Consider the following 13,854-nt stretch of genomic DNA (forward strand, 5'->3'; position numbering starts at 1 on the left):
GGCGTGAAAAAAAAAGAGAAGAAGAAAACAGGAGTAGGTGGTCAGCCTTGTCGACTTGTCATCGTATCCCAATTGCGTTGATCGATGCTCATGATGTCAATCACTGTATTGTCTGGTCCAGACTTGATTATTTACAGACCACCATCAAAAAGCTGGAATATTGCTGAGTGCAATGTTAAACAACAACAAACAAACAAACAAAATCATGGCTACATAAAAAAGAAAATGTTTGAAGAAAATACAACGTTTATTCCATAAACTTGTTTTGTTCACCATAAAATTCAAATATAAATTATTGCTTTTAACAATGCTGACGAGCGTAATGTTCATGTCTTTCAAACCCATGAGGAGACATACTAACCACTTTAATGAACACAACAGACATGAACTCCTAACAGTAACTATATCCAATCTGTTTAGTCATACAGTGCCATTATCAATGACCATCAATGACCATGTATTTGTGATCTGCTAAGGCTGTGTATTGGCAGTATAATTGAGTGAGAGAGTGAGTTTGGTTTTACGCTGCTTTTAGTGTGCACTCTCATATGCTTCCTCCATATTGGTGATCTGTGAACTGAACTGACATTTGATTTAGTGGAGCTGCATCTAATGCAATATTTGGATCATTGTCAGTTGACAATACCTAGTTATTAAGTGAGTGAGTGAATGTGGCTTTACACTGCTTTAAGCAATAATCCAGCAATATCATCCATGTGGGGAATCGAACCCGAACCTTTGGCTTGATGAGCGAACACTCCAACCTCTAAGCTACCCCACTGCGCCGCCTGGTTATTTGGAGTAAGTTCAAGCATTTACGTCAGACCCTACGCTTCTTCAAACTAAGGTCACAGAGTGCAGCAACACATCCCAACACCATGCATCATTGTTCGCATTACTCAGATCCCCATAAAGCCACTGGCAGAGGTTGCTGGGTTGTGTGTACCAGCTAGGCTGGCAGTCCATGGGAAATCTTAGTGCTAAGATGATCGTAACTCCCATACTTCAACGTAGGCTTATGATAGTCGTAGCACTAAGATCGCTTTGAGGAACGGGCCCATGGACTGCCAGCCTAGACGATGGACCCTGGTACACACGGGCTCCATGCCTCAATGAAGCCACTGGCAGAGCTTGTCCATCAGCTGGGCCGGCAGTCCATGTCTCCATCACTGGTCGCCTTCATCTTCTTAAACTCTTCCTGCAGCTGTTTCTCGATGTCCAGTATCTCCTTGGGTTTCTGATACTGTGAAGACAGAAACAATGTGTGAATGAAAGACTGTGGTAATCATATCGGCTATAGCCAACAACTTCACAGATTGTTTTGGTCTAGAAGTTATGCAAAATAACTAGATAACAGAATAAAACTAGTCCGTCTAGATCGTTACTTGTCTCAGACTAACGGACAAGTGGCCATGTCTATCCCTACCAATATCTGAGCATAAAAAAATCTTTCAAATGTATCACCTCAATACATTCATTATTCAATTCACAAAGTGTTTCCTTTTCACCAATATCAGTTATAAACGGAGTGCGTAGGGTTTAACACCTCCCATCTCCCCGAGGCAAGAGAGTTAACTGACTATATTAAGTCCAGTTTCTACCCTTGCCGAACTAGGCTGGTATTATGGAGTAAGATTTTGGCTGGACTAACGAGTCTATGCATAGTCCAATCAAAATCGTGCACCGAAATCGATATCCAGTTCGTTAACTGTCGTTCAGATTTCGGTCTATTGCAGGATTTGCAAAGCATGTGCACCGCCAACTCGTTATCAGCAAATATTTTCCAATTTTTTTCATGTTTTTAATCAAGGTGCTCACATGATTTGATGCATTTCGCGATGTAAGACCCGTTTTATCACAATATAGATCTTGATTATCAATCAGATCGTTTTGACAGGGCGCCACCATTTTGTTTGAAACAAATGCAAGTGATACGAAAGGTGGAATCTGATTGGTCCTTAGGAGAGGCTTAGAAGGGACAAAGCTGGTAATAGCCACTGGTGGCGCTACGATCAAGCCTAGTAATTCCAGCCTAGTTCAGCAAGGGTGGAAACTGGACTTTTAAAGTCAGTTAACTCTCTTGCCTCGGGAAGATGAACACCTCCATACAGTCCATTTCATAGATATGCATTCATATGGCATGCCAGTCTAATGAGTGAAGAAAGTGATGCAGGTCACAGACATTATCACTTTTGTGTAACCAATGATCATGTTTCTGGTGCTGAAAGGATCATATGTATCCTGCCACAGCTAAGGGAAACAACTCTGTACCAAGACTAACACCTTGGACTAATAGGCCACCTTTGACGCTAAATCATCCTGAAAATTCTTCTAATCCTGCCAAACCAGCAATGGAGAACCTACTGATATTATTAGTGTGTTATTGGCATGAGCCAAGTGGATCTGATCAGGTGACAGCTTCAGTCCCAGACGCTCCATGTCAGGAATGGTAAACTTCTTGTAGTATCTGAAATCAAAGCAGAACAAGTTACATAAACTTAACCCGGACACAAAAGTGGCTCCAACATTTGAAATTTTGGAAAATTCACAGATATTGACAACGATGACAGAATACACTTTTATCCACAGAAAAATTCAGCACTACTAACCAGTCTCATTAAAATCAGATCTTAGTTCTCGGATGTCCTCAGATCTTTGTTTAGCGGTAGCAAGAACTAAGGTCTGATTTTAATGAGATTGCTTAAACCATGCAACAGCATTTTAGTGATATCCCTGCATATGTATCAGCTTCATGTGAGAGGAAGGACCAATGTGACACATGAATAAGTCATTCCCACATAGTGACAACCATGGTACGGATTCAGCCCCATAATCACCAGATCTGACATCTAAGGGACATAACTCTGTCAGGTCTGACATCTAAGGGACATAACTCTGTCCAGCACCTTATTTAACTGGCCTATTTCTGGAAACCAAAGACAATACACCAACTGAGCTACTACACTGTTTCAGAAGGATCATGTGAGATTCGGGGCTGCTTACTAGTTCTTGCAACAGGTTGCCTGACAGGCCTATATTGTCTTCATAATATCATGTTTGATGTCATGCATACACGCTATGTCATGAAATCTTCTTTCTTACTTTCTTTGTCAGGTTCAATGACTTGATGCATGTCATCGTATCCCTATCAAAAAGATTGATACTCATGATATCAGTAATGGGATTGTCTGATCCAGACTCTATTATTTACAGACTGCCACCAGATAGCTGGACTATCCTGAGTGTGGCGTTAAACAATAAACAAACAAAATCACATTGTTTTTACTTTTTGTTTGTGGTTCTGATGATGACCTGTGTGGAGGAATCATCTAGACTGGCGCTGTATGTCTCGATAGGGTAAGGCAGGTTCCTCACTCGCCACTGGAACTTCCTCTTGATGTCTTTCCTGGTGAAAATGGGCTGTAAATAGGAAATAAAAGATTCATCATATTTTTAACAACAGTACTGAAGTACCATGAAATCACCAACAAACAAAACATGCTGCTTATGAAATCAAAGACAGATCTACAACACAGGGTACCAATGGGTAAATATTTTGAAAGACATACAACATAAATTGGTTCTTCCGTAATTATTTTGTGTTATCTTTATTCAGCTTAAAGAGTTGGCAATAATGGTGCAATTGATGAATGAACAAATGAATGTTGTTATACGCCACTTACTGTTACTGTGTATTCCTGTTTCATTAATGCAGCCTTAACAGTCTGTGACTTTAGCTACGAGTCCAAAGCCCAAATCTAGTTCTGTCTAGTAAGCTTGTGATAATACTCCACATTAGAACAACAAATCTACTGAAAATGATGCCATGAGCCAAGTTTTGGTGAGTAGACTCTAAAGTTTTTGGCATAGACTGCCTTAATAATATTCTGTTTGGGCTTGGCAGACCAATAATGGATACTATGATAAGTACAGTCTACGAACATTGACACACAAACACAAAGATGACCATTCACTAGTTGACTCTCCCAACAACATACAATCTTGGGGACCCGAAATAACAACAGGGGATAACTGACTCATTATATCAGATGATATTTGATTGGTTAAAAGTCCTGTTATCTTATGCCACACATTTGATTTCCTCCAACTTTGGGGTGAATCAAGCGTCCATTTACGTCACTTGTATGGGAGAGGGAGGTAATTATTACAGGTATCGAAACGCGTACATCTATAGTGACCTACATTGCTGCTACTTTCCACCATGCCCTCCATCTCCATCCTCCGCGGCACAATTTCCTCTCCCACCTCCGTCTCCCACTTGCCTGCCCCGCCCAGCTGCCCTTGCCGACGCCAGCGACGAACTGGTAGGAAGTAAAAGTAAATACAGTCGTGCCCCGCTTATACGGACTTCAGATATCCGGAAACCTCGGTTCTCGGACGATTTTCATTCAAAACGAAATAATTACTATATAAATTTACCCGTATATCCGGAATTCAGTTTCCGGAACCGGACGGTCATTTTCATACACAAAACACTGAAATGCACACAAAATTGTCTCACTTATCCGGACAATACACTTCCTCTCGTGGTAATCCTTTGATTCGTGAGAAGTCAATTAACCAAGTGACACTGAGTTACGTTTGAGACGAACTTGTTTATTGTACATACATGTAATCCCCTTCGATAAACATGGCGTTTGTGGTCAAAGTTGTGGAAGTATGGCCTGTCAACCAGTAAAACGTAAGCGACACGCAGTGACAGCACGGTAAAAAAAAGGGAAATTTGTCTCTTTAAGGAAAAACACCTGTCAGCAAGTAACTCTTCCAGTAAGAAGCTGGTTTCAGTTATACGGAAATTCGTTTATACGGACGAATTGTGAAATGACGCAAGTGTCCGTATAAACGAGGCACGACTGTACATGTCAACATTCAGTCTCTGCAAAAGTAAACTACAACCAGCTAGTGTAAATAAAACTATGGAAAACCACTGCAGGACCATTTTTATATGTGTCTAGTAAAATCCTAGATATTTTTTATATTTGTATACTTATCCTGCATTACTCCTTAAAGCATATCACTGCTTGTTCTTGACAGAGAAAAGAGCTGTGTGAAGGTCTTTGCTTGAAGAAGTTTTTTCCAACTAGCTGAGAGGCCAACCCTATCACGCAGCTCCCATGTGACCAAAGGAAGTGACGTCACGGATCCTCACATTACTCTGGAGTCCGGACATCGGAAGGCATCGTGGGGAGGTAGTTCCACGATAGGTGGGTCCCTTAGACGCAGTAATGCAGGATAAGTATAAAAATATCTAGGATTTCGGAGTAATGCAGGATAAGTAAAAAATATGTTGTGATTATTGCATTTTTGTTTTTTCTGTTGTTTAACACCACACTGAGCAATATTCCAGCTCTCTGATGGTGGTCTGTAAATAACTGAGTTTGTAACAGACAATCCAGTGATTAACATCATAAGCATCGATCTACTCAATTGGGATATGTTGACATGCTTCCACCAAGTCAACAAGCCAGACCACCCACTCCCATTTATCACCTCTTATGACAAGCATGGGTTGCTGAAGTCCAGTTCAAACCAGATCCTCCTATAAAAGGAATCAGGATCCATTACCTGTAAAGAATGGGATACTAATCTCTTGATATTGTTTAAAGAGAGAAGGTGATGTGAAAAGGGGTTTAATGTCAAGTTCAAAATTATTACACTTATATAACAAAGTGCATGCCGCAGCTTAACATGGACATCTCACTCAGACACAGAACACTTGACTCCGAGCTGACCAGTCCTTGTTTTCAAACTGTTCATGGTCTTCATGTTACATACCGACGAGCTCACTGGTCTGAAGGTCATACTCCTCTGTCATCTCTGCCCCATCTTTAAATGTGAAATGTATCTTCCTTCTGCCTACAATTGAACAGAACAGTGAGTGAGTGATTGAGTGAGTGAGTTGGGTTTAACGCTGCTTTTAACAGTATTCCAGTTATATCACGGCGTGTCAGCTTAATGTGAGAGGAAAGCCCAAAGTGATGAAGGTCTCAGATGTTTACCACTTTGGTGAAACCCACGAGCATGGGTATGGTAATCAGGGTGAACGGGGATTTGAACCCACAATCATATGTTTCTGGCTTGCCCAAGGGACATCACTCTGCACAGTGAGTCGCAGCGCCTTAGACGACTGGGACACCTGTGCCCCCTGAACAAAACAGACAAACTTGTAGTACAGTTAGTCAGGCACATCATCAGTGATGATATCATTTGATGAGACTCAAATTTCCTCTTACCTTATAGTACGCTGTTTTTAATTTTATTAACCCAAGGTGATTTCTCCTAGATTTGGGCCTACAGGTGAGCGTTAATTTCCCAACCTTGTAAAGGGGCATTCACATGGTACAACTAGTTGTATACAACTTGGTGTATGCAATTAGTTGCACAAACTGAAGTTGTATACAATCGGCATTCACACGGCGGCGAGTTGCATACAACTTGGGTCTCGCGAGATCTCTGACAAAAAGCCTTAGCTGTCAATGGTCCGCCAATAAGACGATAAAATCCAAATGTAAAACAAATAGTTGTCCACTCATGAGTTATACATAAATAAAAAATATAACGTGACAAATTTCCTTCAGGTGTACATTTACTTTAATTTAAGAAATGAAGGGCATGTTTTATTTAACCTATCTATATAAATTTGCCACAATGAATATTTCACAATTCTCCAAAGGAAATATGTATATGCTGCAGTGTGGTACATTCACCAGGCATCTTTTAGGAAGAATAACACGATGAATGTCAATTAATGTGATAAAAAAACAGCTGATTATTATGAGTTTCATAAACTCTACGGAATTTTATATCATATTAGTAACAGTACTGCATACATGTACCCATTTTGCAGCAGTGCATTATTTTACTGGGTGAAAAGATATTGAAGAGATATTCAAATTACAATTGAAGATTGAAACAGTAAACTACTTCATGAACTGAATGCGTTGTGTGCTAGTTCACCCGCACCTCAAAGGAAATAACAAATATGTACAACGATGTTGATGTTGACGTATACTAATATGACATTACTACCGGTAACCTCCCGTCATAACGTAGCGAGTTCACTGATAGCAGTACGCGGAATGTTTGGAGTAGGTTTTACCGTGATGCTGGGATCACATACATACATAAATGAGTCATGTAAGTTAAGTAATCAGAATCAATCTGAAATCAACAAGTTCTGTTTGTTTTTATGTTTCCATTCTCGCCTTGATACTATGTGGGCAGGCAGACCTATACCGTCATCAGTGTGTGTGATTTTGCGTCAATATCATGGCGTCACGTGGAACGATTTCTGTTGACTTTTCCAAAAAAGAATCTATACTCTAATTATTTATTCCTCAATTAGCATATTGCAATTGCATATTCGTAATAATCCGAGCTAATGTAGGCAACAAATTGACGACCAAATCTCTCGGAATAGTAGAAAATGTTAAGTAAAACTAGAAGTTTGCTTTGTTTACATTTTTTTCAATGAGAAGAGCACAGGGTTTGGTTTCACACTTGAATATTGCGGTTGATTTCATTTGGACCGTTTGTATTGGTGACTTAGACAAAATGTCATTTGATTCTTAATTGTATGATGAATTCAGGGATGTATGTATCGTAGCTGAGTGTGAAATACATGTGATGTGATAGGCATCTCGTCAAACGCGAAAAGAACCGTGATTGCCCAACGCTATCAACATGGCGGTTCGGTCTAGAGTTTTTGTTTCGAAAACGAATATAGGATTATTGGAGTCTTTATGGAATGATGATTGGTGTTTTGACAAAGAGCAGAAACGAAACCCAATGTTTTTGTAATTGAAATTATCATGTAGCTATACCTTATTTAAATAAATAATCACATTTAGAACAGTGAATTGGTAAAATGCGAATGGCAATATTTTCGCTGTACACTATTTTCAGATGTCATTAGTGATACATATGCTTTGCCTAACATAGTTGTTAATGGCAACACATAATAGATAATTCCCCTCAGAATCTAAAACTGTGACGTTTATTTGTGTGTATGATGTATTTTAAGTTTTAGAAACGTATATGGACCTAATCTCACCTTGGTCTACACTACAGTATACAGTCACATAGCCTGTCGTTTCAAATAACACTATAAACAGTTTAAACTGGAGAATTAGACCGATGCAAATGTCAAAATATATAATTTGGGACAGTGGTCCTACTTTTTATAGGTCCTTTATCGAGTGGTGACACTTAGGATACCGAAAAGCAGAACTTACCCACGTGAATCGAAGTCGCCATTTTTAAAAAAAATTGACGTGTAAATGTCACGTGATTTTCAAGCGCGTTTTGATTGGCTGCGTACGTACAACTTGTCGCATGAAAATAGAGCATGTCCTATTCCGTACAACTCACGTCCAACAAGTTGCATGCGTCAAAAGTTGGACCGACTTGCCCGTTCACACGATGCAATGTGTTGCATGCAACAAATTGTATACAACTAGTTGTACTGTGTGAATGCCCCTTAAGCCACATAAAACACATGACTGACACAAAGTGATTTAAAAAAAATTAAAAATAGATTTCAATAAAACAGATAAAGTTTCATCATTGGTTTCATTGGGGTAGTTTCACCAATCTATGTCACATTGGCACTTCTCAGCATCATAGCTAGGTCTAATACAATGTGATTGTAAGCTGCCAGTATTGTCTGATTATATATGTGAGATTACATGAGAGCATGGTGATCAGCAAAAAGACACTGTCAATGTATTTGGGGGAACAAACAGAACACTATAAGGATGTGAAAGATGAATTGTTTGATAGGCATTACTTAGAAGTTGACGGATGACAAAGTAGACACAATTTATAGATAAAAACTTCTCATATAATGTAAAGGCAATGTTTCGGTATAGATCCTTATACCTTGCTTGACAACAGTCTAGGGATCTATACCATAACGTCGCCTTTAGAGTGTTAGAGAAGTTGTTATTCATAAATTGTGTCAACTTTGATGTGAAAGGTCTCAAAATAAAAACAACCCGCAATATTTAGCAATGGCTGGTATTTTCTGCAGGTCCCAATGACCAGGGATATGAAACCCACTTGGAACATTACTCAACTAGGAGAAAGTCTCACAAGCAGGAGGAGAGGAGGTGAAGTTTGTTTTTTTAATAAAATATGTGCTCGAAGTGACTTGTGTACAGTCCGCCAAAGACGATGGCGTCTTTCTAACATAGCAATTACAGGAGGTATTCCCGGTGATGGTAAATGAGCGTAGCAACGTGCCTCGACGGGTATTACCATGCCCCAAGTTACAATGTGTTAACAATAGTTTGTTACAGTGGTGAAACTCGGCCGTTATGAGGTCACCGTAGCAACAGTTTAGGACTACAATATCCGCCGCTTGTTTTCGCAAGCGAAATGTCTTGTATGCTTCACGGGTAGTTGCGCAATGTTACTCAGAATACTTACCATCTTGAACTAAGCACGTTTTCTGTGCCTCTTTCAGTTTTTCCAACCACGTTGACGCCATGTTGTTTATTGGATACTGCGGATTTTCCATACTCCAGTTCTAGAGAGTTCTTTGTTTACAAATGTTTCGACCACGTGTTGCAACCTGTCAAAATTTTGTTTTCACATAGATCTGGCATTATCTGTCTTGGACCAATAATATCAAGACATAGAACATGTATAGTATCTTTGATATCTATAATTGATAAGAAAATTAACGAATTAGACATGATTTTAGATTCAACACGTATCGTGATAGAGTTATCCCCCTTACTACACAAAGTGACGAGTGGCTCCTTATGCTTTCTTTACCGTGCTATAAAATGAAAGTTAATTATTTCCAGGCAAATTAACGTTATGTGTTATTGCTCACATATGTTTTTCAATATATGGTAACCGTTTTTGTATCCATCACCCCCAACCTCCCCACCCAACCCCACCCCCAACACCCACCCACACACTCACACCCCCACACCCCACCCCGCTTTGATACACAAATGCTCCAGCACTTTTAGCAATTTAATGTTTTAGAGTTTTAACCAGGAAATATAGACTTATAAATCTAAAAATATATATATCTTGGATAGTCTCCCTACTCAAGGGCCACTTTGTTAGTTTCGTTACTGAAATGCTGTTATTCAAACCAATCGAGCATTTGATAGTCACTGCATACTTATTAACACAACAATTAACGACGCGAGTCTCATTTTCAGTTTCACACCAAGCGCTAATCACTCTTCAATAGGCTTCAGTTCCTTCAATTGAGTCATGCATATTCTAATTTGACATGAATCAATTAACAGTTGCCATTCAAAATATATATCAGTATTCTCCTACGCATCATCAAAGATGACAGTTTTAAACCTGTTTCCGTACATTATATGGTGTGTGTCTTGCGAGTGTAGATCCGTAGGGTACACGGTAGGTGCTTCAAAAGATGATCCGTAGAACGAGGAAACGAATGAGAAAGTGTGCTTGGCACTGCGACTGGGGATTTTCATTATTCAGTGGCAGGTGTACGCGATATGCAGCCGCATCGCCATATACAATTTCTCCCCGCCAATGTTAATTTCGACAGATTTTTAAAAATTCTATTGCATTCGAATTTGTAATGAGTTCTTTCAAAATGAAGTGGTGTGTAAAAATACACGTGCTTTGCACACACAACTGTCATGCAATCTCTGATTATATCATGTGTATGGTGAATATAGGAATAACAGGCACAATAATGAAATTGGGAGATTTTAACGCGCCTAAATGATATTTAAGAGAGGGGAAATTAATGAATGCATTTTCTACTCCGAATTCGATACTACATAATTGTGTTTGATGCCGCACCGTAATATTCCAGCTATGTGACGGCGGTCTGTAAAAATTGAGTCTGGACCAGAGAATCCAGTCATTGATATCATGAGCATCGATCTACGCAATTTGGATACGATGCAATGCATCAGCCAAGTCAACGAGCCTGACCACTCCAGTGTCAGTGCCGTAGCCAGCCGGGGGGCAGGGGGGAGGGGGGTGTATGTGTGTGTGTGTGTGTGTGTGTGAGAACTGCTCCCCCCGTAATAAAAAGTTAACTACGGCCTTGCACCCGATTACGTTAGTCGCCTCTTACGACAGGCATTGTCACCTTTTACGGCAAGAATGGGTTGCTGAAGACATTCTAAATCGGGTCTTCACGGGCGACCCACTGTTAAGGAACTAGGAATGCCGAATAGGCCTAATTTAAATGTATATATTTTCAAAAAGGCTTATTCTGTTTCCACAATGCACCAACAACACAGTCTATCACACGTGAAAGATATCAATATATTAATAATTTATTGTTGACAAAAACATTCAAAATACCGTAATTTAATTTACAAACCTATATTGATCTATATTAGAAGCGTACCGTCAACTCGACGCATAATTTATCCTTGACATAAGTATTTTCGCAGACTAGATATTGACAACCTCGCTTATTTCACGTAACGGTTTGTCAATCAATATTTATGTTAATTTCAATTTCCCGCCATCAGGGTCAAGGTTGGGAATGACATTACGATCCCCGCGAGCATTGTTCACTACTTTTAGAGAAAAAGAATAAAATTGAACAGACAGGTTATATCTTCCAACAATCGGTTTCAAGAAATAAATCGAATTTCTAAAAAAGAGGTACGGCGCTTTTTGACACTCAGCCAAATTGCATTCAATCGACAATCGGGTGTGCAACTAAACTCCGCCCTGATTGGTTGAGTGACAGATGACGTCACCGTGCATTCACCGACATAGCTGCATGGGAGCTGCATGTCGGGCAGGTGTTTGATGGCGAAACCTGACTGTTAATGGTGAAAATCTGCGTCCAAAGGGTCGCACCAAAGTAGAAGTAAGTATTGCCCCCCCAATACTTTATTTAAATGGATGTTATGCGAGAACTATCCATCCTTTGTGCTGTTTCCCCCTACTGAACCACTTCCATTCATCTGCTTAGAGGAACTGCTCTATAAATAGACCAATGTGTGTCAATGCGCTTTCTGAGAGCTGCACTCTGAAATTTCAGACCCAACAATGTGGCAGATTTTGTTTCAAGAGAAATAATTACTCTTTCCTGTTTCAGGAGCTTAGAACAAAGTTATCAAGCTTGAGATTTCTTGTGTTGTCAGGATATAGAATCAAATTGTTTTAATGAAACCAAGCATTTCACTTCTCAAAAGAAAATTACAGTTAAAGGCACTAAGTGTGATTGATTAGGTTGCAAATTTACTTTTTTTCCAGAGCTAGGAATGCACATTAAATTCCCGACTGTCAACTGAAAGTTTCCACTTGAATGTATGTACCTCTTTCACAGTATGACAGTGTGTTATGTCAATCACAAGTCACCTGCACCACAGTGACATGTTGAAACTGCCTGGTCAATGTGATGCATCTTTTCACAGGGTCACCTTGACATTCTGTCATATGAAACACTTTGTATTATCAGGTCAACTCGTCAGTTAACGAATAAAGGAGAAGAATATAATGTCCACTTGATCATAATAACGATGTACAAAGAATTGTATCGCGCCATGCAGACCAGTTGGTTTGTAGTGATCCATACTGCTCTACTTTTGATAGGGACATATAACCTGAGCTGGTTACTCCTTTTTACATGTACTGTATATAGTGTTTCAGATGGGTTAATGACTACACCTTAGCGGCCGATAGTTATCTTTTGCCATTGAATATGTCCCAAAGATCCTTTTAAGAATGTATACTATTATGATATTGATAAATGAACGTCCTATGCAGAATTCCTAAGTTTATTGGTTGAATTGTAATGGCAGTCTCTGAATTTAAGGGGTCTTGGGGTCATTGAGCACTTGAATCTAGGGACCCCCAGGGCGGTCTGGTAGCTTCGTGGTTAAAGTGTTTGCTTGTCACGCCGAAGACCCGGGTTCAATTCCTGATATGGGTACAATGTGTGAAGCCCATTTCTGGTGTCCCCTGCTGTGATATTGCTGGAATATTGCTAAAAGTGGAGTAAAACCATACTCACTCACTCATTCACTCACTCGCTAGGGACCCCCCAAAGTAGAAACATTTAAAATTTGACTCCTTGACATTAATGTTAAATTTCGAATACTATATGATCCTTTGCTATTACTATCATACATTTTCTAGCCATTGCCCCAGTGCACTAGAGCTAATGACTAGGGCTGGGACGATACACCAACTGTGCGATCCGATACGTATCACGATACCTTGCCCACGATCCGATCCGAATCGTAATACTTGCATGAGCACTTATCTGTGGTGCTTAAGCCACATTTTCCATAGACAGGATTGCCAAATACTGGACCACTAATGATTAACAGTTGACAGTATCAGGTATGGCGCAATGGATGAAAATATTTACATTTTCACTACTCATTTCAATGTACTTAGTGTTTGGTGTAACACTATTTTCAAGAAAACATTTGTTTGGTGTAACGCTATTTTCAAGAAAACATTTAAGGGAAGAATCGATACATTTTACTTAGTGTGCTGTGATCGATACTTGTATCAAGAAGTAAAAATCGTGATCTACCGATGTGTTGGTGTATCGTCCCAGCACTATAAATGACTAAATAGGCAATAATACAGTCCCAAAGTTTTTGTGTTTGAAATGGGACATGAAAGTTACGAATCCTCGTCATACATGTCCTGAGCACTAGGACAAGGGAATCCTGCTCAAGTCCCTGGCCATGATGTTAAAAGATGATATTTGTTGTTACCCTGCCTGGCTGGCTGAAACAAGGTCTGTTTAGCTAGCTATGGTGTCAGTATACTGTGTCTGAGTGGTTTATCCATGTTAAACTGGGCCATGATATCTCGGAAGGCGAGCACTATAAAATCAGAATT

The 13,854-nt window shown here is 39.7% G+C and overlaps 2 protein-coding genes across 2 annotated transcripts in view; one reads left to right on the plus strand and one right to left on the minus strand.

Annotated features, from left to right (window-relative positions):
• Positions 1-273: 273 nt before the first annotated feature.
• On the minus strand, positions 274-9,541 carry LOC139452639 (protein DPCD-like). The gene is made up of 6 exons (XM_071234177.1): positions 9,451-9,541; positions 5,797-5,877; positions 4,204-4,322; positions 3,287-3,420; positions 2,365-2,467; positions 274-1,243 (listed from the first exon to the last, which is right to left on the minus strand). Exons 1-6 carry the CDS (start codon positions 9,539-9,541, stop codon positions 1,139-1,141), a joined length of 633 nt encoding a protein of 210 aa, XP_071090278.1. The 3' UTR covers positions 274-1,138.
• A 2,220-nt stretch (positions 9,542-11,761) lies between these two features.
• The window catches only part of LOC139452193 (protein FAM53A-like), an 81,646-nt gene continuing 79,553 nt past the window's right edge, over positions 11,762-13,854 (plus strand). The window contains exon 1 of the mRNA XM_071233565.1: positions 11,762-11,860. The gene's annotated coding sequence lies outside the window, so the exon portion shown is untranslated. The remainder of the gene's footprint in view (positions 11,861-13,854) is intronic.

Source organism: Haliotis cracherodii, unplaced genomic scaffold, assembly GCF_022045235.1.
Source record: "Haliotis cracherodii isolate W230 unplaced genomic scaffold, xgHalCrac1.p SCAF_9, whole genome shotgun sequence".
Lineage (NCBI taxonomy): Eukaryota > Metazoa > Mollusca > Gastropoda > Lepetellida > Haliotidae > Haliotis > Haliotis cracherodii.

Coding starts and splice junctions, on each gene's coding strand:
- LOC139452639 (XM_071234177.1), bottom strand. CDS start 9,541: ATGGAAAATCCGCAGTATCCAATAAACAACATGGCGTCAACGTGGTTG. Junction 3,421..4,203: donor TGGTGGAAAGTAGCAGCAAT/GTAGGTCACTAT, acceptor TCCTATTTACAG/CCCATTTTCACCAGGAAAGA. Junction 1,244..2,364: donor ATAACACACTAATAATATCA/GTAGGTTCTCCA, acceptor CTGTCTTCACAG/TATCAGAAACCCAAGGAGAT.